Genomic DNA, 25,756 nt, shown 5'->3' with positions numbered 1-25,756 from the left:
CTGTTTGGCGTATCCTTTTGTTTTGTTTTGCTTTTAGACTTTTAGGTTTTTTCCCTACACTTTTCTTTTTTTAGGGGGAAAAAAACCCCGCCAACTCGGAACCGCGTTGTGGTTCGGTCCCCGCCCCCCAAACCTCTCTCGTCCTCTTAAAAAATAATCATAGACCTCTCCGCCCCTCCCTTGCTCCCTGCAGCTGGGAGCTTTGGTCCTATTTTTTGGGTTCTTTCGTTACAAAGCACGTGAATGACCCCAGCCCCAACGAGTTCTCTGACTGGGTTAAAAAGCCCAGGTTGGGGTAGGTCAACTCAGGCTGACCGGGAAGGGTCAACAGCAGCGCCCCTCCCTTCTCCCAGGTGCGTGTTCGGAACAGTACTGGCCACCCCTGCACAAGTCTCCAAACGAGGCCTGGCTTGCCAGCGCTGCGACCCCGAGGCACCATGGGGGCGTCCGGACCTGGGTGGTCCCAGCTGAGAACAGTCGGAGCCCGGGCTAGGGAGCCCTCTCCTGACACTGCTCCCCTCCCCCAGCCTGATCTAAGTGCTGGAGTTTTTGCAGAATGAACGGTGGAGGAGGGTGGAGGAGAGGATGCTGAGGGGCGATGAGGAGGCAGGAAGAGGAAGGGGGTGGAGGATGTGGAGCGGGAAAGGGAGATGAATAAGGAGAGAAGGAAGAAAGGAATGAGGGAGGATGCTGAGACAATGAAAGTTGGGAAAGGGAGACCAGGGTTGAGGTGCAGGAAATTCTCGGGAGGTTGTGGTGCAGGAAGGTGAGGAGAGATGCTGGGAGGCTGAGAGCAAAGAGAGTTTGGGAGATGTTCAGGGAGGTTTCCAGAAGTGCAAGGAGGTTTCCAGAAGTGCAGGGATAGGGAAGCCAAGAGGCTGGAGAGGATGCAGGCAGGAGTGCAGGGAAGTTGGAAACAGTGCAGGGAGAAGGGAGGCCTACGGTTGGCAGAGGAGCCTGGCAGGATGCAGGAGCAGGAAAGAAGCTGTAAACAAGGCCGCTCAGGCTCCCTTGGTCCCTATGGGTGCGGGCCTGGGCCATGGATTGGGCTCCCCGCAGGGGAGGATGGGCCCAAGGCAGCTCCCAACAGGAAAAAAAGTCTTGGAATGCAGGGCAGAGCCCCTCACTTATACACTGTGGGAGAGGAGAGGGAGGGACAGACAGAGACAGTTGGGGGGGGGAGGGGAGACAAGGAGAGACAAAGAAGTAGGGAGGACAGACAGGAGAGATCAGGGGCAGGGGTTAGTAAAGCTGCCCTTGCCAACCCTTCCATTCCTCCCAGCCTGCCCCAGACCCCCACTCACCGCCTAAGTTGATGACGCAGGAGGCGATGATGATGAGGACCCCCCCTACCAGCGCCACGATGCTTAAGAGCTTGGCCACGCGACCCAGACGCTGGGCCCCATCCACGTCCCCCTGCTGCAGGCTGTTCCGGGACTGGGGTTAGGGTGAGGGGTGGGGGCACCAGCCCAGCCGGGATCAGGTGTGAGAGTCGTCCAAAGGAGACAGGCCAGTTGGTAGCAGTGGTTAAGAGAGGAAGGGGATTGGAGAGGCAGCAGGAGGAGGGCACAGGTCAGTAAGGCTGTGTGAAATGTCTCAACTTCCCTCCCACCTGAAGAGGTAGGGCTCAGAAGGTGAAATCCTAGGAAGAGGCAAGGAAAGGCCCTGTAATTGGGAAGTGAGGTCCATGCAGAAAGGGGAGGGAAGGCAAGGTTACTCCTGGGGCTCTGTCCCAGCACTGGCAGGAAGCTGGGAGCCACAGCAGGCCTGGGCCAGGGTCCCTTGGGGCTCACCATGACGGCATAAGCGAAGGCCACGATGTTGACAGGCCACATGGGGCAGAAGCAGGACAGGATGGCGAGGATGATGTAGTCCCGAGGTTTCTGGGTGCCTTCACCCCCCTCCACCCCAGACCCTGCCAGCTGGGAACTAGGGTGGCGGCTCAGGCTACCTCGGGGAGATCCTGAATGCCCACTGTGAGCCCTTCCTAGTCTATCCTCCTCAACCAGCTGCTGCAGCACACGGGGTGGAGCCCCATTGGCTGGCGGTGTTTTTGTTGAGGGTGGTGAGTGAGGCTGGAGGGCTGGACCCTCTTCCCCATCACCATCACCAGCCTGCAGGGGAACCACTGCCCCATTCTCCTGCTTTTCTCCCACGTTTTCAGTCAGGACCTCAGAGGTGGGGTCCTCCTGGATAGGGGGCTCTGGCTGAAGGACTGGCTTGGAGGTGGGCTGGGAAGCTGGCTGGGGGTCTGGCTGAGGGTCTGGCTGGGGGTCCAGCTGGGGGTCCAGCTGGGGAGCAGGCTCTGAGGCTGGCTCAAGTGGGGCTGCGGATTCCAGGTTGGACCCCTGGTTTGCAGTGGCCTCTTTGCTCACTTCTGGTTTGGATGCTAGCTCTTGGCATGTCTCTTCAGTGCTGGAGTTGGCCTTTGATTCCCCTCCTGGGTTTGAGCTGAGGTCTCTGGCCTGAGCTGTTTCTGGGGCCACGGTTGGGATCTCTGTGGTTTCTGGAGCCAGCCCAGCCTTGGGCTCTGGGTCCACAGGGGCCCCAGTGATGTCTAGGCCTGGCTGCAGGGTCTCTGGCTTATCTGGGACCCCAGCTGGGATCTGGGGAGGACCAGTTCCGGCTTCAGAATGGCCAGGCCCTTCTCCCTGGGTCTGGGGACCCTCCTCTACCCGCTTCATCTCAGAGACCTCAGAGCTGCTGGCTGCCATCTTGAGATAGGAGAGGGGAGAGGGCCTCTGTGGGAAGGATAGAGCAGCAGAGACAGCAGCAAATCCTGGAAGAGGAGGAGACAGGCTTAGTGTGAGGAGGGAAGAGGTAGCTCTCAGCACTGCAGCCCAAGAAGGCAATGCTCCTATCTCAGGGCCAGCCTTGGGCTGCCTCTGGGGAAAGGAAGAAAAGTTGGGGTTTCCTTTGCTTTGGGGTGGGACATCTCTGGGGAGGAGTGCTCTGCTCAGTCTTCTGGTTAGCGAGCCCTGGGAAGATGAACCCTTTTGTAAACAGGATCCTCCCATGGTCTCTTCCTGGGTCCACCCAACAAGATCCAGACTCTCAGATCCTAGTAGATACCACAGCACCCCAAAATCAACAAGCTGTTCAGAGACTCATGCACTCCGATAGGCAGACTGGGCAGAGAACCCCGAAACTCGCATTCCACTCCCCCTGCATCCATCCTCCCTTCCTCCCTGGGCGCCCAGCGGTGCGGTTTGCTTGATGCGCCTTTGGGGCGTAGACGCCCGCGCCCCTCCCTGGGGGACCTGGGCATCTCCTCTGAGCCCCTTCCCAGCCCCTCTCCCAGGGACTTCCTCGCGCCCGGGGGACCGGCGCCGCTTCCTCCCATTGGCGTGGTGCGCCCAGCACCACCAGCCGGTCCGCCAGGCGCCCGAATTCCCGTACAGCCCTCCCGGCGTCCGCTCTCTGTCCGTCCACTCCTACCCGCAGCCTCAGTCCATTCCCGTCTCACCTCGACGCCGGCCTCCAAACTGCTCCCGCTGCTGCCGCCGCCGCCACCGCCACCGCCGCGGTTGCAGCAGCCGCAGCCCGGGAGGGAGCAAGTCAGCGAGCGAGGGAGGGAGGCGGCGGGTCTCCCCTCCCCTCTGCTCATCCCCTCCTCCCCTCCTCTCAGGTCCCCTCCCCTACGCTCCGCTGCCGCGCACCGCCCCCGCCCCTTGCACGCCTCCCGCCCCTCTCGGCCAGCCGGAGGGAGCCACGCGTGCCAGGCCCCGCGTTACCTGGGCAACCGGCCGGGGGACCACTCGCGCCGCTCCCTGGCCCTTCCCCCGCGCGCCACCTGGGGGTGCCTCCTTCCCATGCCCCAGCCCCCTCCCGCCAACGGTCACCGGGGGTCCTGGCAGAGGCAGGGGGTTGGGGGAAACGGAGAGGGGTCTGCGAGGAGACAGGACCAGTGGGACAGGCAGGACCAGGTGGAGGCACCCCTACAAGCAGAAAGAAGAGATGAGGCAAGACTTGGGGAGGCTGCAGAGGATGACCGGGGTGGGGTTTCAAGAAAAGGGAGCCTGCCGAACAGGAAGGCCCTCTACCCCCAAGGAAGCAGCAGCAGAAATGGGCACTGGAAGGCTCAAGAAAAGGTCCTTGTAAGGGTCAGAGCAAGGACTGGGAAGGGAATTGCAGGGGGCAGGGTAGAGGCTGCAAGGGCAGTCTGGAACAGCAGGAGGGGGCTGCGGCAGAGCCCGAGTAAGAGCAGGTTGGACCACACCAAGAATGAAGAGAACAAGTGGGGAAAAGTGCAGTTTTTATTCTCAACCTCATTGTTCCCAGTCTTAGGGCTCAGAGTTGCCCAGTCTTTTCGCAGCTACCTCACCCATCAACTCTCAGGGCCTTAAGGGTGTGCAGGTATTTGGCTGAGCAGCAGGCAATCGGCCTGGATGGGGGAAAGCATCATTTATGTCCCACAACTGTTTGGGTTCCTGACCCAGGCCTCTTCAAACCTCCAGGGGCTATTCTGGGCCTGTGCTGACTGGGTATTCCCCAGAGACTCCGGAGTCCTGGAACGTGCTCTCCACAGTCACCGGAGCCTCAGCCCCACCCTGAATCTGGACTGCAGCCACTGATACTGCCTCTGGGGAGGAAGGAGCCAGAGCCCCAGAGCTGCACAGGGCAGAGCAGGACTGGGACAGACAACAGGCCTAAGAATCCCCTTAGGGGTGGGGATAGGGGGCTTGGTGAGAGCAATTCATTCATTGAGTCAGAGACAGGTTTTTATTTAAAATTTATTGTAATGGGGTCCGCGCAAAAGGAGGGGGTGAAGGGTGGGGAACATGCAGGGGACACAGGAACACGATGACATGGCCAGGGCCACAGCTTCTGTCGAGGGGGGAGGGATGAAAAGAAAAGGCCAGGGATGGAGCTGGGGTGGAAGAGGGAAGGGGGAGACACTGTGGCTGCATTCCCCCCACCCCCAGGAAGCACCTCTAGTCCCTGGATCCCCCCATTGACCCTGGCCCCCTAAGATTCCATCTCTTGTCCTGCCTCTGGCCCTAGCGGCTCCTTCTTTTGCTCCCCTTGACTTGTTTTCCCCTGACAGATTCTCAAGCAGGATGATGTTTAGGGCCTGACCCCAAACCACCCCACCTTATGAAAGTACAACCTCTGCCTTCCCTGTTTCTGCCCCTCCTCAAATCTCACCTTTCCCCCTCTCTGGGACAGAATCTTTGATTTCCCTCCTTCCTCTCCTCCCTCCCCCTGGAAAAAAAAAAAAAAAAGCACCAACTCCCCAGGGAGGGGCAGCAAACAGTAGGGGGACACTGGAAGGAGGAGAGCAAGAAGGACCATCGAGGGAAAGGCTCACAAATCCCTGGAAGGGCAGGGCAGGGGGTTACAGAGAGGAGAGGGGGTGAGGGCAGTGGCCACTCCTGTCCTCTGCCACCCCTGCCCACTGTCCAGGGGGCCGCAACACAACCGAGGGGACAGGTGTGTGTGGGGTCAGGTCTGATAGGGAGAAGAGAGGAGCAGGAGAAACAAATCATTAAAACCTAGCGAATTCCCCTAAGAAAAACACTTCTTCCTCCTTTCCTTCTGGAGGCTCCTTGGTTGATGGGGAAAATAGTGAGGAATTGGTGGGAAGAGAGAGGGGAAGAGGAGATGGTACCAAGGGACTTTCCTCCATTCTCCCCTCTCCCCCCCACCAACTTGGAGCTCACCAGGGCTGGGAGGGAAGTGGCTGAGAGCTCACAGGCACCCCCTCGGCCCCCGAGAGGGAGCCCACAGCTGTGGGAGGGGCTGCCACTGCCGCTGCTGCCGCCGCTGCCGCCGCCGCCGCCGCTGCCGCCATTGGACAGACCTCACCTGTACCTGTCAGGTGAGAAACACCAAATCACAGTGCAATCTGAATGGCAAGAACCTTGCCCCTTGCCCCAGACTCTTTCCCAGACAACCTCCCGTGGGACACAGCCGTTGCTCACTTCCTGTTTGGTCCCCAGAGATTTTGGCCCGCATCCTTACCCAGTTCTCCTGAAAGGCCCTCCCTGTCCCCAGAAGTCTCCCTAACTTGGGTGATAGATGGGCATCCCTGGCCTTCCTAAGATCCCCTATTGGGCCCTTTGAGCCCCCTCGTCCCACACGCCCCATCCCACCCCCCCCAGCCATGCCCCACGCCTTGCCTGGTGGGTGCGGGGGTCCCCCTCAGCAGGTGGGCTGTGGCTGGGGGGCGTCTCCCGGGACAGGGGGGGCGGCCCCCCCCAGATGGGTCTGCATGTGGCCGGCCAGCTGGGCAGGGGTCTTGCAGTGCACGCTGCACAGCTTGCACAGGATGCGGTCAGCCCGCGGGGCCTGGAGCCCATGGTCCTTCACCGCGTGGATGCGCAGGTATGCTGCCGTGGTGAAGCCTATGGGGGGGGGGGTGGATTGGGATGGGGGGGTGGGGGTCAGCCAGGCGGAGACCCCAGAGACGGGGTTGTTCTCCTAGGCTGGGGACACCCTCCTCAGATGGCCCTGTCCTCCTCCCACCATATCCTTGGTAGCCTGGGGCCAACTACTCTGCTGGGGCTGGTGGGGCATAGCTCCTCCCTGAGCTTGAGAACTGGTTGAGTGGTGTTGGCTTTTGGGCCTTGGTATCCACAGAACCCATCCTCTGTGGCTGGGGGATCTCTCCTGGGGTGACCGGACACTGATTCCTAGCCACTTGAAGAGTTGACCCTCAGCAGAGACGGCTGTGTCCCCTCCCTCCAGTGCCCCATGTAGTCTCAGACCGGTTACTCAGTGAAGAAGTGAATTTGTTTAAAAGCAGCTTTCTCTACTACTGAGGCAGGGCGAGTACTTGTTAAATCCCTGCCATTGTACTCCACCTGCCCCAGGAGCTGAAGACAAGAACTTGTGGCTGCACAGCTGAAACCTTGCCTTCTGACCCTTGGGAACTGGCTCTCTTGACCACTCCTTCCCCAAAGCAGTTGTGTCCCCCTCCCATCTCCCCACACACACCCAGAGGTGGACTCTTTCTGGTAGATCATCTCCTCAAGCCGTGACCTCTTCGAACTTAGTGATGATGTTTAGTCATCCCAATGTTGCTTCATTTGCTTTCTAAAGGGCTCTAGATGCCACGAGCTCTTGGCTACAGCACCTTTAACCCACATCTGTGGAAGGGCCTCTGGTTTTGTCCCCACCCTTTGTCCCCCACCCCACCCCCGGCACCTCTCAGCGTGTACCTTTGTTGCAGAGCTCACAGACATGGTGAGGGCCCTGGCTGTGCACCTTCATGTGGTCCGAAATATAAGCCGAGCTCAACATCTTGCCACACACATGACATGGCACCTTCTCCTCGTGTCGTACTGTGTGGGCCCGCAGCCGATCCTTCGTAGCAAAAGCTGCCTCACATTTCTGGGGAGGGGGGAGGGGCGTGGGGGGTGTCAGGAGAGTTAAAGCTTCGGGGAGTAGGGAGAGGGGGGCAAGAGGTTAAAGGAATCAGAGCCTTGGGGATCTTTGATCTGTAGGAAATGGGAGTGAGATGATGAGGCCTTTTAGAAGGGATGAAAAAATGGAGTGAAAAAGCAAAAAGAAGAGAGAGAAAAAGGGGGTCTGAGAGGCTGAACTCAGACAACTACAATGAGGATCAAAATCATGAGAACCAGGACAGGAGGAGGCGGGCTTCCTACCTCACATTTGAAGGGCCGTTCTGTTGAGTGCACTTGTCTGACGTGACTGTTGAGGTGATCCGGCCTGGAGATACGTTGGGGTTGGGGTTAGGGCCCTGGAGTGTGGAGGTGTCCCCGCGTCTGCCTAACACTGTACAGCAAGCCTTTCCCTGGGTCCCTACATTTTCTCCCAAGCCCGGGGTTTCAGAGTCCTGGTAAGGCAGGAAATCCCTCCTCTGGTGCAGGGCTGCCTCGGCCTCCTCCCACTCGAGGCTGTCCTACAACCCAAGAACCCACCTCCTCTGCTAAGCACCACCCCCTGCTCCCTGGTAACCAGGAGAGGCTGTCCGCCCTCCTCCCTGGGAGTGGCTCCCTGTCCCCATTCTCAGAAACCTCCCTCCCTCCCTCCCCACCAGCCAAGGCCAGGCCACCTCCATCGCCGACCGTCCCTCCCTCCCCACCCGCCTAGTGGGCGGCCGAAGCCCCGTGCACACCGGGAGAAGCTCTTGCCACAGTGGGAGCAGTTGTAGGGCTTGTGCACAGCGCCGTCATGTGAGCGCACGTGGTAGCTCATGCGGTCCTTGCGCTTGAAGCGCTGCTGGCACACCGGGCACTGGTAGGGCTTCTCGTCCGAGTGCGACAGCTTGTGTCGGTTCAGGTGGTAGACGTCGCGGAAAGCCTTGCCGCACATCTCGCAGGCGTGGTTCTTCCGGATGCGCTTTCCCGAGGCGGTCGTGGTCACCACGCCACCGGCGGCCACTGCGGCCGCTCCGCCGCCGGCACCCGCTTCTCCCCCTCCCCCGCCGGCTCCGCTCAGCTGAGGCACGCTCAGGAGGCTCAGGGGCACCATGGTGGGCATCTTCATAGCACCCGAAGGGACCCGGCCGGCTTTGGCTCCCGTGTGGATGGCCTCGTGCCTCCGGAGATTGTAGCCGTTCTTGAACTCCTTGGCGCACAGGGCACAGATGTAGGGCCCCTTGCTCTTTGTCTTCTTCTCCAAGGCAGATGCGACCGGGGCCACGGCGACCGTCGAGGTTGGGGCAACGACGGCGGTGGCCGCGGCTGCGGCGATGGTGGCGGCAGAGACAGGGGGCGCGGCCTCAGCGGCGGGCGCCGACACCGGAGGGGGCGGCGGAGGGGGCGCCGGGGGCTGCTTCAGAGCCGCTGTGTCCACAGTGGAGGCGGTGGCCGGGGCCGGGGGCGCAGCAGCAACGGCGGCGGCGGCGGCAGCGGCGGCGGCCGCGGCGGCGGCGGCGGCGGACTCCTGGGCGGCGGCAAGAACCGGGAGCAAGTCCACCTGGAGGGGCTCGGCCGCCGGGGCCTGGGGCGTGGGCGGGGGCGCCGGCGCGGCCTGCGAAAACAAGGCGCCGTGTGGGCCGCGGCCGCGGGTCGGCGCCCTCCCAGCGCGGCCCGCCACGGCCGGCCCCTACTCACCTGGAATGGACTCTGGGCGCAGCCCTGGGAGGCAAAGAAGCGGGACTGGAGCTCAGCCCCGACCTGCAGGGGGTTCTGGGCGTGACCCTGAGGTGGCGGGAAGGAGTTCATGAGGCCGCCCACCCCCCGGGAGTCCAGGCCCAGCACGGGGAAGGGGGGGGCCAGCAGCGTGCAAGGGAACACGGGGAACATGGCCTCGGCCACGGCGGGGCCCCCGGGGCTCAGCGGGGGCCGGGGGCGCGGGCCGCGCGGGGCCCGGGCTCGGGGCACCGCCCCCGGCCGGCCGGGCTGGGCCGCGCCGAACGCATGGCCCGCGGGCCGCCCCGCCGCCCGCGCACCCCGGCCGGCGGGAGGGAGGGAAGGAGGGCGCCTGGCGGGCCGCGGAGCGCGGCGGAGACGGCGGCGGCGACGCCCCCTGGGTGGGGGCGGGAGGCCCCGCGGGGCCGGGGCCGGGGGCGGGGGCCCGGGCGGCGGCGGCGGCGGCGGCGGTTGGAGCCTGGCGGGGCGGGGTGGGGGGAGCGAGGGAGCAGCCTCGGCCCCCGCCGCGCGCGCGCCCAGCCGGCGCCTCGGGGAGGGCGGGGGAGGGCGCGAGGGAGGGAGGGGGACAGCTGCGCGCGCACCGGGCGCGCGGAGGGGGGGGTGGGACGGGAGGGGAGGGCGGGCGGGAGGGGGTGTGGGAAGGGGGGGTGGGGCGGGGGAGGGGGTTGTTACCTGGAAGATGAAGCTGCTCCAGTTGCCTGGATCCATGGCGGAGGGAGGGAGGGAGGTGGCTCGCGCTCACCCTGGGGCGGGAGGAGGAGGAGGAGGCGGCAGTGGGGGAGGGGGAACCCGGGGAGGAGGCGCGCGGGGCGGGCGGGAGGGGGGAGGAGGAGGAGGAGGAGGGTGGGGGGGAGCGGAGCACACTGCGCGCGGGGAGGGAGGGAGGGCGGGGGGCGCGAGGACACACAAGAGGCTGGAGCGGGCGCGAGCGCGAGCGCGCGCGAGGCCAGCGGGAGGGGGGAGGTACGAGAGGGACTCTGGCGGGAGGAGGGACGGGGGAGCCACCCAGCAGCTGGAGTCGCCCTAAGCGCGAGACCCCTGAGACGGCCGCTGATTGGCTGACGATGGCGCAGGTGGTGGGCGCGCGGGAGACGGGGCGGCTTCTCTTTCCCCCCTCAAAGATTCCACCCCCCGCCTCCCTCCACCAGCGGCCGTTATTTCGCGCGCACGCGCACAAGCTCGCTGTCGTTGCCGAGCGGGAGAGTAGGGGAGCGCGCGCCGGGGGTACGGATGGGGCGGGGCTAAACTCTAAGCGCGCGCCCGCCTAACGGTTGTCGTCCTCGGACTCTCGCGGTAGCTTTTTGTGTCCTCTCGGCCACCGTCCCTTCCCCCTCCCACTCCAGCGGTTTATTTACAATCCTGCGCTGCTTCGTGTTTTCCCAAAGATGGCGCCCAAAGAAGTTAACCCGCAAAGCTTGTGGCCCATCCGCAAAGCAATTATACCCCGGCCCCGCCCTCGCAGTCCCAAGAACCAGGCTGAAGCAACGGACTGAAAACTGTATTTACAGGACAAGCAATTACACAAGGATTTAAAAAGAAAAAAAAAAAAGGCAGAGTGAGGAGGACAGCCGGCAGTCAGGAGGGCCCACAGCGCTGGCCCGCGGCAAGACCCAGGATGTTCGCCTGCAACACAGGAGGGAAAGGGAGAGCGGCGTTAGGGCCGGGCAGGGAACAGGCTAGAGGGAGGAGGGGGCCCGAGTCTCTTGAGCTCACCTTCAGGAACGACTCCATCTGTTTCCCGGATATGCCCTCGACGCGTTCCAGGTCCTCCACCTGGCAGGACAGCAGCGATGGGGAAAGGGTCTAGGGAATGCCAGGCTCCCCCCACCCAACTCCATTCCGCAGCTGTCCTCCCTGGGCCATTACCTGGCTGAAGGGCCCGTGGAGCTCTCTCCAGCCCACGATGAGCTGAGCCTTCTTTTGGCCAATGCGCTGCAGGCTGCGCAGATCCCGGGCTGACCCTTCATTCAGCAGATCTAATATTTTTTGGCGCCCATGGGCCAGTAGCTCCGGGCTGATCTGTAGCTCCCAGCAGTCCTCACCCTTCTCCTCCGGCTCTGGGGCATCCAGGGACTCCAGCTATGAGGCAGGAGGAGGTGAGTGACAGAAACAGCAGTAACAGCAGTGGTTTACTGCCGCGTGCTGTTCACCACTCTGGACTCCTCTGCCAAGGATAGGAACCTAACAGCACCTACCTCCCGGCCCTCCCCAGCCTCTCTTTCTTCTCCCTCCTGTACAGTGTCTGTCCCAAAACCCTTCCCTCTGGTCACTCTCTGGGTTGATTCTCATTTTGTCCGACTTGTGAAAGAGTAGAATAGTGTTGCTGTGAAGATCAAATGAGTTAATGAATGTAAAACACATAGTAAGCTCTTAACTCTGGTTCCTCACTTCTAAAAGGACAGAATAAGCTCTTTCACCCCTAGGAAAGCACATAGAAGGTACTCAACAAGTGACACACTCCCGATGTCATCTCAGTTTTTAGGTAGGTCTTCCAGTGTTGTTTCATTTCTTGACAGTTTAGGCTGTTTGCCTAAATGGGCTCTGAAGTTTGTAGAGGGCAGGACCCAGGCTGCACACTGTACTTAGTAAGTAGCTACTGACTGAGAGTAAGAGCCATCACGAAGAAAGGAAAGTAACAGGTGATGGACACCCAGCCCACTAAGTACATTCATATTACTGCATTTCATCCTAAATGCCCTGTGAGACGTCACTGCATTCAGAGGATAAGCAACTTGGAAGAGTTGTAAATAGCTGATAAGTGTTCTGACAGGCCATGTAACTCTTTGGCCAGTACTCTTCCCACTAGAGCTCTCTACCCCTTACTTCTCCTGGGTTCTAGGTATAGCCTAAGCCTTCCGCTAGTCTCACCTTTCTCTTCCGGCCTTTCTTCTTCAAGATATGGATCTCGGCATTTGGGTATGCTGCCTGCTCCTGAACTGAAAGCAAGAATTGTGAGCTGGAATCACAGCAGAGGCCACTTTTCAGCCCCCCAGTAGCCACTTGGTTCTTCCATTACTGATTTCCCAGTTCCCCTCCAGCCTGAGTTAATCTTCTTTTGTTCCGTTTCCACACGGCCTTTCTTATACCTGTATTTGAAACTAACCTCAGTTGGTCTTGCATGATAATCAGTCATGCACTGGTCAGTCTACCCCATGGTACTAAATGCCCGGGAGCAGTGCACCCAGCTCTTATTTCACATCCCCCTCCCCCTTCCCATGGTGGGAGGACATGAGTGACATGAGGACAGCTGCTCCAAACACCTCCTTCCTTCTAAGATCTCTGTTATCTGGGCCCTCCTGGCCGCCAGAGCCAAACTTACTCAGTTGTAGGGGCATCACCACAGCCTTTTTGAGGGGCTTAGCCACTGTGACTGTGCGGCGGGCAAGGGGTCGGAGCATTGTGGGAGAGTAGTTCTCTTTCTCCTTTGGGTCCGCAGCCTCCTGGGCCAGCACCTTGGCTTCCAGTTCTTTTTGCTTCATCTTAAGCCTCTGTTAGAAAGGATCAGGGAGAGATATGACCCAGATCCAACTTTAGGGCAGTAGATTAGGACAGTGAGTGTGCAGGACCCTGAGGCCTTAAAAGGGCAGGGCGAGGACTAACAGGAGAAATGACCAGGAGACAACTGGAGCCCAGTGTAATTAAGGGCTTTCTAATGATCAGGGCTGTCCAGAGGTGCAACAAGCTTCCTTATGAAATACTGAAGGGAAGTTCAAGCAGAGAGTCCTCACTTAATATGAACTGAGTTTTAGGAAATGGCAGTGTCTTGCATTTGTACTTTTACCTGGAATTTTTTTTTCTCTCACCTCCTCAAATCTGACCTCAATTATTTTTCAAAGTTCAGCCATGTTAAGGACATTCAAGCAGAAGCTGGAGAACTGAGGGATTCCAGTGTTGGGTGAAAACTGGATACTGGTCCAGCCTTTCAGTGTCCTTCCCTATCTGAAGATCCTCAGGCTGCTTCTCAAGGCCAGTAGGAATACCAGCCCCAACCCCCCAACACTTACCTCAATTTCCAGATCCTTCGCCTCCACTGTCTTCATAAGCACCATCCGCTCTCGCCTCGGGGTGCTCAGCAGAGGGGTCCCCTGGCTCCCCTGGGAGCCCAGCAGACGGTCCAAGCTTAGAAGGCGCTCCACCATAGCTGGGTCCATGCTATTTAGCTTCTGTAGGGGGCTGAGCAGACAAAGAGGTTACTCCCCACTTACCTCTTCTCTCATCACCCTCTCCAGCCGCAGATTTCCCTCATGCTGCCTTAACTTGGTGTTTCTGTGGTTCCAGAACCCTGGTGTTAACTTGCTAGGCAACCCTGAACAAGTCAGCGAGACTCTCTGGGTGCTGTGCCTTCTTCAGGCGAAGGGGGATTGATCTCTACCTGCCCAAGTAACTTCTCAGGGATGCCAGGAGATCAGATGAGAAGAAGCATTTAATGAACACCTGAGTGGCAGGTATTCATGGGGTCTAGGACACCACCCTGCCCTGAAGGCACTCACTGTCTAACAAAGTAAGAGACCGTGATAAGGTGATAGCAAGGGCCAGGTGCCTGTCCATTTGGAGGGGTAGTCGGTGAAAGATTCACAGAGGAGGTCATCTTCAGCAGGGCTCTGAAAACTACTGAAGACCTCAAATGCCAAGCCTTTCTCCTGTGAGCAGTAGGAAAGGCCCATTCAAACAGAGTCCTGACTTAATCTGAACATGATAATGTCGAACATTTGTTCCTTCTGTCTGGAATTTTTCCCCTCACACGTGATCTCAATTATCATTCAAAGTCAGTTTGATGCCCCCTTTCCCACGATGCCAGCTTGATTGTATATCTTCTTTCCTACACTGTGAACTAGCTCCTGGAGGACAGACTGTCCTGTTCTTTGTGTATAAGTGCCTAGAAGAGCAGGATCAGAAAATATGGGTGAACACAGAAGTCATTTCTTCCTTCCCGGCTCTCACAGAACAAGAGGATCCTCCTTCCTTATTGTGCTCTGTACTATCGACCTTGCATCATATACTGATGTTCCCATCTTGCTTCCTCTACTGAAACTTGAGCTCCCTGAAGTCAGGGTCTGTCTAGGTCTGATGTGCCCCATTCTCTGAGATTACCCAAGATGCCTATCTGACAGAGACCTTGCCTGTTCCACACATAATACAGGTGTATGGGTGTGTGTGTTTCTCTGAGTCTGTACACATAGGAGAGGGGACTGCTGACAAATGGCTTAAGAAGGACAAGATTGAGATGGGGTTCCAAGTGACCACAAGCACCAGGCACCTTTTTATGTATGCCATCCTTAACTACAATAGTCCCCGGGGGCAGACTGTACACTAATCCTTGGCCGTCTCAGGTCACATCTAGTCTTAGGACTTATAGAGTTTAGAGAAGCTTCATTTGGGTTAGGGGTAGAAAAAGGACAAAGTTCAAACTGCAGCTGGTTCCTTGAAGGGCTAGGTGGCCAGACACGAAAAGCAAGACCACTAAACAGGGGTGACCTGAATGTTAGTGCATACTGGGCCATGAGGTGGGGCTATCAGAACCAGGGAGGGAGGCCACACACCTCCCTGGTTTAGAGAGGCTTTGTTTGGATTGAGGGTAGAAGCAGGGCAAAGTTAGGACAGCAACTGACTCCATGGAAAGTCACAGAAAGGTTGGACTCTAACATACAGACTGAGTCTCAACGAGACATCTCTCTTCATCTCTTATCTCCTTTGCTTTGCTCTTACCCTTGGGACCTGAAAGACCGGGTCCTCATTACTCCTTGAACCAGAAGCAAAAGTACTCATCCTTGAAACATCGGTGCCAAAATGTGAGATTTTGCTGACTGCCTAAAGGGGTTGGAAAACAGAAAGGCGGGGCTAGGAGCTCAAGGGGGAGCCTCCTTATGGCCCCCAGCTGCAGCGTCAAGGCTGGAGGTTGATCTTAGCACTTCAGTGAATTCAGTAGAGGATTTTGGGTGAATCCAGTGGAAGAACAAGTTTACAGCTCAAGGATCCGACAGGCTAAACCCAATGCTACTCTGCACCCAACCCAGACACAACAGGAAAGGGAATATGCCCAAGACCCCTCCCTCTCTGCTCACCTGAGTTTCTGGGAGGCAGAAGATGGAGCTGCTGGGGGTTCAGGACTCCCAGTCTCCTCTTCCTCAGGGCCTCGGGCTCTCTTTGCTTCTGATGGGCCTAGCAGTTCTTTCTTAGACAGTTTAATAGGTGCCAAGACTAGGGGAAGATGGCAGGGTAGGGGAAAAAGGGGGTCAACTTCTATGCTGATGCTTGGTGGACTCAGCAAACTCCCCAGCTGTCCAGACTGGGCCTTTCCACTCCTACCAACCCCAGTCCTCACCATGAAGCTGTAAGCTCTCATTGGTAAAAGGCCGATTGATCACCTCCTTGGACCTGGCTGCAAAGTTGAGTGCAGAGACTGTGTCTAGGTAGAAGCGTCTCTCAGGGGCAATGTTGGCGATCAGGATGCTGTGGGCCGAGCCACCCAGAGAGTCCTAAGGGACGGGGATGGGGCAGGGTGGGTGGGTCAGAAGCCCCACCTTCCCCTTATCTGACTGCTGTTCCCCAACACCCCAGGAGGCCTGAGAACCCCCTTCTCCAGCTCCTTTTACCCGAGATGGGAGGCCTGACCTGCAACAGGCGAGTAAGCTTGCTGTCCCGGTAGGGCACCCGAGGAAGGCCCTGGTTCAGCGCATCGACCACCTTGCCCAGTACAAAGAGGGAGGTGTTGATGGCTCCACTCTCCTTCAGCCGCAGGCCCTTGTTGCCTGTGCGCCGGTTGTCCTCTGAGCCAGCCAAGTCAATCAGGTAGAGTTTTCCCTCCCGCTGGCGAAATGGGGCCAAACGTTCCCGCTGATCCACCTGGGGGTAAGAGCAAGGGCTCCAGTTTAGCTCAGGCTCCAGGGGCTTCCCTGGTCCTCACCCCTGTCAGTGGGCCTCACCTTAACCAGGAGCACAGCGTGACTGCGGGAGGAGCGCTGGTTGAGCCTCGTGGCTCCTACTGTCCGATTTCGACTGGCTGGCAGGAAATGCCGCTCAAAATCAGCAAAGCTAGTGATGGGCTTCTGTGTGAGGCCCGGAATCAGGATGTTTCCTCGGCAGTCTTCTCGGATCACCAGGTCTCCTGATGAAGGTTCTAAGAGGTCTAATACCTGTTTGAGCAGTGGGAGGTAGGGCCAATCCTCCAGTTACAGGCTGCTTACTTCCTGGCTATCGGGCTCCTTTTCTCTGCTGATTCTCAGAGTTGTGCCATCCACTACCCCAACCTCTGTCTTTCCAGGTCTTACGCCTTCTTGCTAGAGCAGAGCTTCATGTTCCAGAACTGGGTCTGATTTTGACCCTTTGTCTCTTCCCTCCCCGATAAGAAAGGGGCCTCACCTTTTCCTGGTAGATCTCTAAATAGGACATAGTGACAGAGAGGGCCCATGGTCGGCCCTCAGCGCTCTCCTCCCTTGTGAGCTGTAGGAGGTCCATGAGAGCCCGGGGAATCACCCCAGGTTGCTCTGGGCTGCCCAGCATTGTGTGCGTCTTCCCTGGAAAAGGAGCGGAAAGAGCTGTGAGAATTTCTTCCCCACTCCCGAGTCCTTTCTGACCCATAGCTGTTCTGTATCTGGCTTCCTCACCTGCTCCTGTGGGCCCATAGGCAAGCACACTGGCATTCTGCCCTTCCAACAGGTGCCTTAGGATGGGCTGCACTGATCCTGCATAGATGTCCTGCTGAGAGCTCCTCTCCCCATAGAAAGCATCAAACCTACAGGCAGGAAGAAAGGAGGGGATTAGTGGAGGGTTCCATTCTCGCCCAGACCAGGAGGATAAAACTGGTCTCAGATTTAAGAGTCTCTATCCTTTTTCTTGCACAAAGACCTAAGAAAACACCCACTGAACACCGTTCCATCCCAGTCTCTGTATTGGCATAGAAACACAGAGATGAATTTGATGTCCCTGCTCTTGGGAGTTCTGCAGCCTGGTGGCATAGATAGATACCCATACTTTGCTGCAATTCAGGAAACGAAGGTGGGAACGCACAAGGAGGAGTAGCACTCTGCCTGGGGAAGGAGGATTTTGCCAGAGAAGAGAAAGATACTCTATCAAAACTAGCACACAAACAAGACATGGTATGAAAGGGCAGGGTATATCACAGGATATACAGAAAGTAGTATTTGTACACAGTAATGGAGTAAAGAGAGGATGCTGCTTATGACTAGATGAGACTCAACACACCTGTAGTCCATTCACTGCACTCCAGCGGAGAAGCTGTGGCTAAGGCCACAGCAGGGATTCGTATACTTGGAGTGTAGCATGTGTTAGGAGGAATAAGGCTGGAAAGAAGCTGAAGCCAAATTGGCAAGGGCCGAGAACAGGGTTGGCAAACTTCTTCCATAAAAAGCCAGATAATAAATATTTGGGGCTCTGTGGACCACATAGTTCCTTTCACGACTACTCAACTCTGCCGCTGCAGTCGGGCAGAAAACAGCCACAGATAATATGTAAATAAACGAGTGTGGTTGTGTTCCAATAAAGCTTTATTTACAAAAAGATTCTCGGCAGGGCTTCCCTGGTGGCGCAGTGGTTGACAGTCCGCCTGCCAATGCAGGGGACATGGGTTCGTGCCCCGGTCTGGGAGGATCCCACATGCCGTGGAGCGGCTGGGCCCATAAGCCATGGTCGCTGAGCCTGTGCTCCGCAACGGGAGAGGCCACAACAGTGAGAGGCCCGTGTACAGCAAAAAAAAAAAAAAAAAAAAAAGATTCTCGGCAGATTTGACCTGCAGACTGTAGTTTGCCACCCTCTGGCCTAGAATAACAGGCCAAGGAGGCTGAACTTTAAATCTCCAAAGGAATTTTAAAGTAGCTGCCCTTGTGAGTTCTATCCCCAAATGTAAGTGGTTGTCTCCAACACCACCCAGCTGTAGCCTGGGTTGGCTAGCTGGTCTGTGCTCCCCCAACCCTTCCCACACCTCCCCAAGACCCGAGGTGGGGCTCCCCTGCTTACCTTTGCTGCTCCTTCCCCACTTTGTGCCTATTTCCCCTGTAAGACTGTGAACAGTAACTTGTGTCTGATTTAGCCCCCAGTCTTCCCCACAGTATCCTACAGAGAACCTATCACAGTGGGCTCCTATGAACATTTTCTGAATGAACAAACAAAGGTGTGGCGAACAAAGCTGTGCTAAGGAAGGAGCAAGGATCCTGAGGAGGAAGGTCTGAGAAACTGTCTGGGCAAGTGATAGTGTGAGCAGGCCTAGAAGAGAGAGGAAAGGAGGGAGAGTGGCCTGAACCCTACTGGTATTTGAGAGTCTCCTGGTGGTTCCTCCAGTTGGCAATCTCTAGAGAACAGCTGTCCAGGCCCCGTACACAGGGGGTATCATTTTCTCCAGCTGCTCCATCCACAAATGGCCGCAGTCGCACAGCTACCCTTACTCGAGCTGGAGGTGGGCGCCGGCCAGCTCCCACCTTGCTTAGCCGACAGCGACCGGCTCCTGGAAGAAGACAATTTTTAGGTGTGAAGCATGGTGGTAGCTTTGCTGAGAAGTAAGGGTAGGGGTCTTGGAGGAGGAGGTAGTTAACTTAGCTGACCCCTGAAGGATGAGTAGGGTCACTGCCAAGCATTCCAGGCAGAAAGAAAGGCACGTGCAAAAGCCTGGAGGTGTGAAAGCACGGCCCCCTTGGAGAACTGGTGAGGCAGGAGAACTGTGTGTTCTCTTGGTGACGGCGAGCACAGAAGGGCAGGATGGAAGAAAAAGATGAATCAAATACATGGTCTCAGGCAGAGTGCAGTGGGGCAGGGTGGGGTGGGGTTTGAAGGAGAGAGATTATCTATAGGCTGGGACTGTAAACCAGATTGCACACTTAGCAAACGTTAACATTTATGAAGCACTGACTACATGCTAGGCACACTTTAATCTCCATGGTGTCACTGAGAGGTAGCTGCCGTTAGTCCCATTTTACCAGTGAAGACACTCGTAGAGGCACAGCAGCTCTTCCAAGCACCTCAGTGTTTTATGCCTGGAGCCATGCGGCTATTACTTTATCTTGTACCATAATCTACATTGTGTCTTTTTGCTCTTCAGAGGAATAAGCAGAACAAAACCCCAGCATCTTGGTAGACTAGAGACCCCCGTAACCTTGACAACAGAGGCAGGGAAGGAGGCCTGGAGGCTGGGGTCCTGCGGATACCACTGGGAGGGCTGGGGGCCACAGCTCATTTTGGGGGAAGCTCTTTCCACCCTGGCCATGCTGTGTGTGTCCCCAGGCTTGGCCTCAGTTCCTATCCTACTTAGTAAGTAGGTCCAGTGGGGTGTAGACTGTAATGTATACACAAATAACCTGGAAGATCTAGTTAAAATATGAATTTGGCTTCAGTCCCTGGGGAGATGCCTGAGGTTCTGCATTTCTAGCAACTCCCAGGTGATGCTGCTACTGCTGGTGGGACACACTTTGATCAGTCAAGGTGTAGCAGACCAGGACCTCATGGGGTTGTTCTAGGATTAAAAGAGTTGACATATGCCCCTATCTAAAATCAGTCAATGAACTGCCTGACCTTTCTGTGCCTTTGTTTCTTACCTGGTTTATTATACATATAAATACATACATACATACATATGCCCCCCGTCAACCTGTTAATGATGGTTTTCTCTCAATGGGGGATTATGTGTGTTTATTTTCTATGTTACCCAGTTCTGTAATGCTGTAATGTTTGCATTAAAAATAATAATAATAATGACACTGTGGACATCTTTGGAAGGGATGAGGTTAAGAGGCAGACCCCAGTCCCTTTCTGTCCCAGCTCAGTTTGCAAAGGCGCTAACATGCAATCATCTATGGTAAGATTTCTGTTTAGTTTGCTTCCCATAATTAAATCTAAGTCATTTGGCAGGGGGCTGGGGGGCGATTATGAATTATTTTTATCATTAGAAAACACAGTTAAGATAAAACTAAAAGAAAAAAAGTCTCTATTTCTGTGAGGATTGAATGGGCTGAAAAAAATCTTACGAGGAGGGTATTTCTCTATTTTATATTGGAGGATACCATACTATAACTCACAGCTAATAGCAGAATTCAAACCTAGATCTCATCTCTAAAAATCTGCTTTTAATGAGGATGTCGTATTGCTTCCCTGTGATGTACCAACTGGGTACATGGGAAAGTTCTTGGTAGCTCTGACTCTCTCCTTTTTTGCTGGTGGTAGCAGCTGGTTGTTGGGAACCACAGGCCTCATATAAGGCAAGAGGCTGGCCACACAGAAACAGCAGGACAAAAAGGTGGACAGACTAACCCTGGGAAGAACCTTATGCATAAGTAAGGTATACACATAGCAGACAGTCCATTCTAAAAACTGGGCCTCGGACTTCCTTGGTGGTCCAGTGGTTAAGAATCCGCCTTCCAATGCAGCAGACGCAGGTTCGATCCCTGGTTGGGGAACTAAGATCCCACATGCCGCAGGGCAACTAAGCCCGCACGTCACAACTACTGAGCCCGCGTGCCACAACTACTGAGCCCGTGTGCTGCAGCTACTGAGCCCGTGCACTCTAGAGCCTGCATGCCACAACAAAAGATTCTGCGTGCCGCAAGGAAGATCCCACATGCCACAATTAAGACCCAACGCAGCCAAATAAATAAATATTAAAAAAAAAACAAAAACTGGGCCTCTGTTCCTTCATCTGACAAATGAAGCTAGTAACACCATTTCTCACTTTAAGGTTTACAAAGCACTTGGGCATCTAGTTTTCACTTGACCCTCATGGCAATCCTAAAAGTCAGAAGTAAGTAGAAACCTGCAGATGCACCTGTGCAGATAAGAAAGCTAAGATGCAAAGAGGTTCACTGACTTGTCAAAAATGTGTGCAGGAGCCTCTCCTTTCCTATCTTTCCCAGGGTTTTTTTGGTGAGAACAGAGAAAGATGGCAGATACAGAAGCACTTAAGGAAGTTCAGTGATCAATACAAAGGGAAGGGGAAGTCTGGTGTTGAAGAAAGAGTAGAGACTCTGGCTAGACAGAGCTGAATTTAAATTCCAGCTCTAACACTTATTAGCTTGTGACCCTGGGCAAGTGATTTAACATCCATATGCCCCAGTTTCCTTGTCTATGAAATGGGGTGGAGAGGGCCTTGGAAGAGCTTAACAAGGATTGAAAGAAGTAAAATGTCAACAGAGTAACTAGTACATAGTAAGCAAGTTGGTAATAATTCAAGGTTGGAAAAAATTCAAGGTAAGATGGCCTGGGTTCTAATCCCAGCTCTGCCACTTACAACTAACTAAGTAACCTGGGGAAATAATTTTCCATTCCTGTGCCTCAATTTCCACACCTGTAAAAGTGGGAATAAATAAAAATAACTACTAGTTGGGCTGCTAAGGCGATAATAAGGTAATTCATATAAAAGTGCTTAGCACAGCACTGGTACTTGATAAAAGCTCAGTAAGTGCTTTATTATATATTCATCCATTTTCCAAATGAGGAAACGTCAGTATAGAGAGGTTAGCTAGGTTGCCCATAGTCAACAGCTAGCTAGTGACAGTTTCAGATGAAGGTCTAACTCCAAAGTTCATTATGTGATTCCTCGGGCCTTCTCAGTCCCTTCATCTTTGTGTCCCCATGGGCCTTAGAGTCGGAGACAAGTTCCATCTACCAGATGTGTGACCTTGGGAAAGCTTCTTAACCTCTATCAAGCGTTAGTTTTTTTGTTTGTTTTTGGATAGTTACCTTTTTTAAAAAATTAATTATTTATTTTTGGTCGTGTTGGGTCTTCGTTGCTGTGCACAGGCTTTCTCTAGTTGTGGCGAGCTGGAGCTACTCTTCCTTGCAGTGCGTGGGCTCCTCATTGCGGTGGCTTCTCTTGTTGTGGAGCACAACCTCTAGGCGTGTGGGCTTCAGTAGTTGTGGCACGTGGGCTCAGTAGTTGTGGCTCAGGGAGCTTAGCTGCTCTGCGGCATGTGGGATCTTCCGGGACCAGGGCTCCAACCCGTGACCCCTGCATTGGCAGGCGGATTCTTAACCACTGAACCACCAGGGAAGCTGAAGCCTTAGTTACTTGTTATAAAAATGACAGTATCTACCCTCATAAGACTGTGAGGAGTCAGAGGAATAATGTACATACAACGTTTGGCACAGTGCTGGCAGTAAGTACTCAGCAACGTAAGCTACTGTTATTGTTATTATTACACTTTCTCTTGCTACTCACTCCCCTCAAGGCAGCAACTCACTTCTGCCCTCAGCAGGGTCACCAATGACCTCCTTACTGCTAAATACAATAGGCAAGCTAGGTCCCCATCCTGTTTTGACTTTGCAGCAGTATTCAACACCCTTGATCTGCTTTTCTTTGGGAAACTACTTTTCCCTTAGTTTCCCTGCCACCCACCAGCTCTCTATTCACTCCTTCTCAGTTTCTGACAGTCTTAAATGTTTTTCCTAAACTTCTTCTATCCTCTCTCCAGATCAGGGTTGCTCAATTTCTGCACTAATGATATTGGGGGCTGGACAATTCTTTGGGGGTGGGGCCCCCTGTGCACTGTAGGAAGTGTAGCACATACCCCACCTGCCCCACCAGTGTAACAACCAAAAATGTCTCCAGACATCACAAATGTCCCCACGGGGAACAAAACTGCCCCTAGTTGAGAACCACTGCTGACTGACTAATCATGGGCAAGGTCACCTGCTCTCTTGGCTTCAGTTACTGCCTCAAAGCTGATGACTCCTAATTGACCGCTCCACACCACAGGCTCTCCTGAACTTCAGATCTGCATTCCCAGCTGTTGCCCTGACACCTCTTCTTACATGGCTCTCAGGTATTTCAAACTCCACCCATCTTAAACTGAATCCTTCCCCATCTCTCTGCAACCCCATCTTCCTTCTATGCTCTCTAATGTAAATAAATGGAACCAATCCCAAAGATGGCAGAGTCTTTCTTAACTCCACCTTCTCTCTCATTTCCCACACACTCTTCATTAGCATCTGTCAAGTCTACCTTTTTAAATGAGTCTACTTCTCTCCATCCCCACTGCACAATCTTTGCCAAGGTTGTCTTCATCTCAACAGCCTCCCAGCTGGTCTCCTTGCCTCCAGTCTCATTCCCTTCCAATCATTCTCCCTCCACTTCCTTCCTTGTATTGTAAGCTCTCAGTCATAATGAATTTCCTTCAATCCCTACAACACACCAAGTTCTCTCACACCTTTGGGCCTTTGCATATACTATTCTCTCTCCCTGGAATATCTTCCTTACACCTCCTGCCGCCTCCCAAGCAATTGAGGTAAATCCTTACACCTTACTTCCTCTAAAAAAACCCTTCCCTTGTAAAATTACTGCCCCATTAAGGCTCTGTTAGGTGAGCCCATGGCTCTCCATGGGCTCTCCATCCAAGCACTCATCACACCCCACTGTAATTGCATATTTGTCTGTCTTCTCCAAGTAACTGTGAACTCTGCTCACCTTTATATTCCCAATGCCAGGCACAGACTAGGCTCTCAGGGAATATTTGCTGAACAAACTAAGATTTGACTGACTAACATAAAACATTGGCTTGTTCGTTTCCTGTTTTCTTCATAAAAGTGGCCACTGCCATTCTTGCCTCAAAGCTCACAGTCCAGGGGAGGACAGATGGAGAGTCACATGCACACATCTGCCAATGGTCTATCCCTTTCATCATAAAAGCAACTTCAAGGTTGGGCAAAGCTAGCACTTCTAATTATTTCTCCTAATTTTCCCCTCTCCCACAATTCCCAAGCTTCATTCAACTTAACTCTTACTGATGAGGAAATTGAGCCAAAGAAAGCATCTTTGGCCTCTCTTTACATCATAAAAAAGAAATCGATCATTTGGTGGTCTTTTCATCCCACCAAAGCCTGGCAAACTCCTATCCAACCTTTGAAACCCACTTCAAATATCACTTCCTTAATGAAGTCTTCCCAGAATACCCAAGGGTTTACTTCAGCTTCTGCGTTCCCTATAGCAGGTTATACATATCTCTCGTTGCTTTTCATGTTATAGATTTATATGACTATCTACTGAAACAGACTATAAGCTCCTCTAGGGAAGGGACAATGTTCATTCAAGCATTTTTATGATATCTACTATGTAGCAGACACAGTGGGTCTTAGAAGGGTGAGGGGGTGTTGTGCTCAGACAGCAGGAATATCATGTGCTTGGGCATAATGGTTAAGGGCAGAGGCTCTGGAATCAGACTGCTTGGGTGTGAATTCAGACCCCAATATTTACTAGCTGTGTTAACTTTGGGCAAGCTTTTTAACCCATCTATGCCTCAGTTCCTTCATCTGTAAAACAGGAACAATAACAGTAAACCACCTCATAGCATTGTGTGGAGATTAAATGATTCATCACCATAAAGTACTTACAACTGTGCCTGGCACCTAGCAAGGGCTCAGCATGTGTTTGACATCCTACTAGATAGCTGTTTCTTCACAGGGGCTGACAAACACTAAGGTCTCAAATAAATTACTATGGTGCCCATTATAATCATTGATCAGAATTCAGTCTACAGGAAGAGAGAACAAGATTCTGAATGTCCTAACAGCCTTTCCAACCCTAAAATAGCGCTGACTGCCAAGGATAGAGCGTAAGGAGACAAATAGTCCCTTATTTCCCTTTTCTGTGATCCCAGCACATCCTATGCTGTCAGCTCACCCAGCTGCAGCCCGTCTGAAACTCTTACCTCTCTCAGGGATCTCCCTGCACCCAAACAACACGTCACACATGAACCCTTCCCCCAGACGCGCATCCAGCTCCCTTTTGTCCCTATGGTTAGAGTATTAGCTACTCTTCGCTCGCTTTCTCTTGTAATCTGAGATGGGTCATTGTCCCCATTTTACGAAGAAAACTGAAGCTCACAAGGGAAAAGTGCGCTGGGCTCAAAAGTGCGCCGGAACCAGGTCTCAACCCGGGTCTACTGATCTGCGTCGAGAGCAAGAAACAGTGAGGAGGAAGCAGCCTACGACTCCCATACTCCCAGCTCCCCCCCGCCCCCGCCCCCGCGCTATTCCTGGGTCTCCCGGACAACTCGCGGAGCCGGGACCGGACTCCGACTTATCGCCCCACAAGTCTCCAGACCACGGCACCCACCCTGCCCGGGCTCGCGTACCCGAGGTCGCCGCCGCCATCTCGCGTCGCCTCCGCGCCGGGACCCCCGCGTCCATCCTTCTCCTTCCTTGGGCCCGCCTTTCCATTCGAATTTCCCGCTGCCCCGCCCTCTTCCCCGGGCTCCACCAATCACGGCTACTTGCCGCCGGAAGTCTCAGCTTGTGCCTCGCCCCTATTCCGCCCTCTAGGGCTCGCCTCCGGGTCTTGCAAGAAAAAGTTTCCGCCGGAGTAGAAGGCATGCGCGCACGTCGGCTACGCGGCCGTTGACGTCCGACTGGCGCTCCCGCGCAAACTCCGGAGCCCGACGCGTTGGCCACAGTGGCCGTCGGGGGAGCTGGTGAGCGCCGCGCGGCACTGGGTTTCTTTTACCTTCTGGGTTTCGAGGCATAGATTTGCGTTAAGTGTAGAGTTTTCGCCTCATTTTTTTACCCCCTCAAATAATTACGAATTTTGGTACGAATCAAGCAGAGGGTGGTCGAAGGCACTTCATCGATTTATCCAAAAATTTCTCTGAACTGAATACAACTTTTGCTATTCTAGTGGCATAATTAGACACATTATAGGAATAAGGAAGATGTTCGCGGAAATGGGAATATTCCAAACGACTAGTAGTGGTCTTCGGTTTTAC

General features: G+C 54.9%; 3 protein-coding genes across 6 annotated transcripts; all 3 read right to left on the bottom strand.

Moving 5' to 3' along the window:
- Window positions 1-35: 35 nt before the first annotated feature.
- Window positions 36-3,557, bottom strand: PRRT2 (proline rich transmembrane protein 2). The gene is made up of 4 exons (XM_065892515.1): window positions 3,467-3,557; window positions 1,794-2,779; window positions 1,305-1,437; window positions 36-1,134 (listed from the first exon to the last, which is right to left on the bottom strand). Exons 2-4 carry the CDS (start codon window positions 2,712-2,714, stop codon window positions 1,124-1,126), a joined length of 1,065 nt encoding a protein of 354 aa, XP_065748587.1. The 5' UTR covers window positions 2,715-2,779; window positions 3,467-3,557; the 3' UTR covers window positions 36-1,123.
- A 2,102-nt stretch (window positions 3,558-5,659) lies between these two features.
- On the bottom strand, window positions 5,660-9,770 carry MAZ (MYC associated zinc finger protein). 4 transcript variants are annotated; one of them, XM_065892612.1, is made up of 6 exons: window positions 9,735-9,770; window positions 9,024-9,110; window positions 8,084-8,940; window positions 7,611-7,674; window positions 7,164-7,335; window positions 5,660-5,814 (listed from the first exon to the last, which is right to left on the bottom strand). In XM_065892612.1, the coding sequence occupies exons 1-6, from the start codon at window positions 9,768-9,770 to the stop codon at window positions 5,660-5,662; spliced, it is 1,371 nt and encodes a 456-aa protein (XP_065748684.1). The 4 variants fall into 4 exon arrangements, with proteins under 4 accessions (XP_065748684.1, XP_065748686.1, XP_065748687.1 ...); XM_065892614.1 differs by lacking the exon at window positions 9,735-9,770 and having other exon boundaries at window positions 9,024-9,374; XM_065892611.1 differs by lacking the exons at window positions 5,660-5,814; window positions 9,735-9,770 and adding an exon at window positions 6,145-6,347 and having other exon boundaries at window positions 9,024-9,215.
- Window positions 9,771-10,544: 774 nt separating this feature from the next.
- On the bottom strand, window positions 10,545-25,216 carry KIF22 (kinesin family member 22). Its single transcript, XM_065892234.1, has 14 exons — window positions 25,130-25,216; window positions 18,324-18,519; window positions 16,667-16,794; window positions 16,422-16,576; window positions 15,986-16,195; window positions 15,675-15,905; window positions 15,385-15,538; window positions 15,125-15,260; window positions 13,067-13,235; window positions 12,382-12,550; window positions 11,931-11,998; window positions 10,929-11,141; window positions 10,776-10,835; window positions 10,545-10,685 (listed from the first exon to the last, which is right to left on the bottom strand). The coding sequence occupies exons 1-14, from the start codon at window positions 25,212-25,214 to the stop codon at window positions 10,638-10,640; spliced, it is 2,022 nt and encodes a 673-aa protein (XP_065748306.1). The 5' UTR covers window positions 25,215-25,216; the 3' UTR covers window positions 10,545-10,637.
- Between the last annotated feature and the right edge of the window lie 540 nt (window positions 25,217-25,756).

This window comes from Phocoena phocoena, chromosome 15, assembly GCF_963924675.1.
Source record: "Phocoena phocoena chromosome 15, mPhoPho1.1, whole genome shotgun sequence".
NCBI lineage: Eukaryota > Metazoa > Chordata > Mammalia > Artiodactyla > Phocoenidae > Phocoena > Phocoena phocoena.
Note: the sequence above shows the minus strand (reverse complement) of the source record. Positions and strands in the feature narration are given on the sequence as shown.

What these genes read in the sequence shown, in the direction of transcription:
- PRRT2 (XM_065892515.1), bottom strand. Translation starts at nt 2,714, where the DNA reads ATGGCAGCCAGCAGCTCTGAGGTCTCTGAGATGAAGCGGGTAGAGGAG. An exon ending in CCTTCGCTTATGCCGTCATG is followed by an intron (nt 1,438 to 1,793) that starts GTGAGCCCCAAG and finishes CCCTAACCCCAG; the next exon opens with TCCCGGAACAGCCTGCAGCA.
- MAZ (XM_065892611.1), bottom strand. Translation starts at nt 9,215, where the DNA reads ATGTTCCCCGTGTTCCCTTGCACGCTGCTGGCCCCCCCCTTCCCCGTG. An exon ending in TGTGGCAAGAGCTTCTCCCG is followed by an intron (nt 7,675 to 8,083) that starts GTGTGCACGGGG and finishes ACGTATCTCCAG; the next exon opens with GCCGGATCACCTCAACAGTC. An exon ending in AACGGCCCTTCAAATGTGAG is followed by an intron (nt 7,336 to 7,610) that starts GTAGGAAGCCCG and finishes CCCCCTCCCCAG; the next exon opens with AAATGTGAGGCAGCTTTTGC.
- KIF22 (XM_065892234.1), bottom strand. Translation starts at nt 25,214, where the DNA reads ATGGAAAGGCGGGCCCAAGGAAGGAGAAGGATGGACGCGGGGGTCCCG. An exon ending in TCTGCCTCCCAGAAACTCAG is followed by an intron (nt 13,236 to 15,124) that starts GTGAGCAGAGAG and finishes TTGTCTGCTCAG; the next exon opens with CCCCCTACAGAAGCTAAATA. An exon ending in CGAAGGATCTGGAAATTGAG is followed by an intron (nt 12,551 to 13,066) that starts GTAAGTGTTGGG and finishes CCTTTCTAACAG; the next exon opens with AGGCTTAAGATGAAGCAAAA.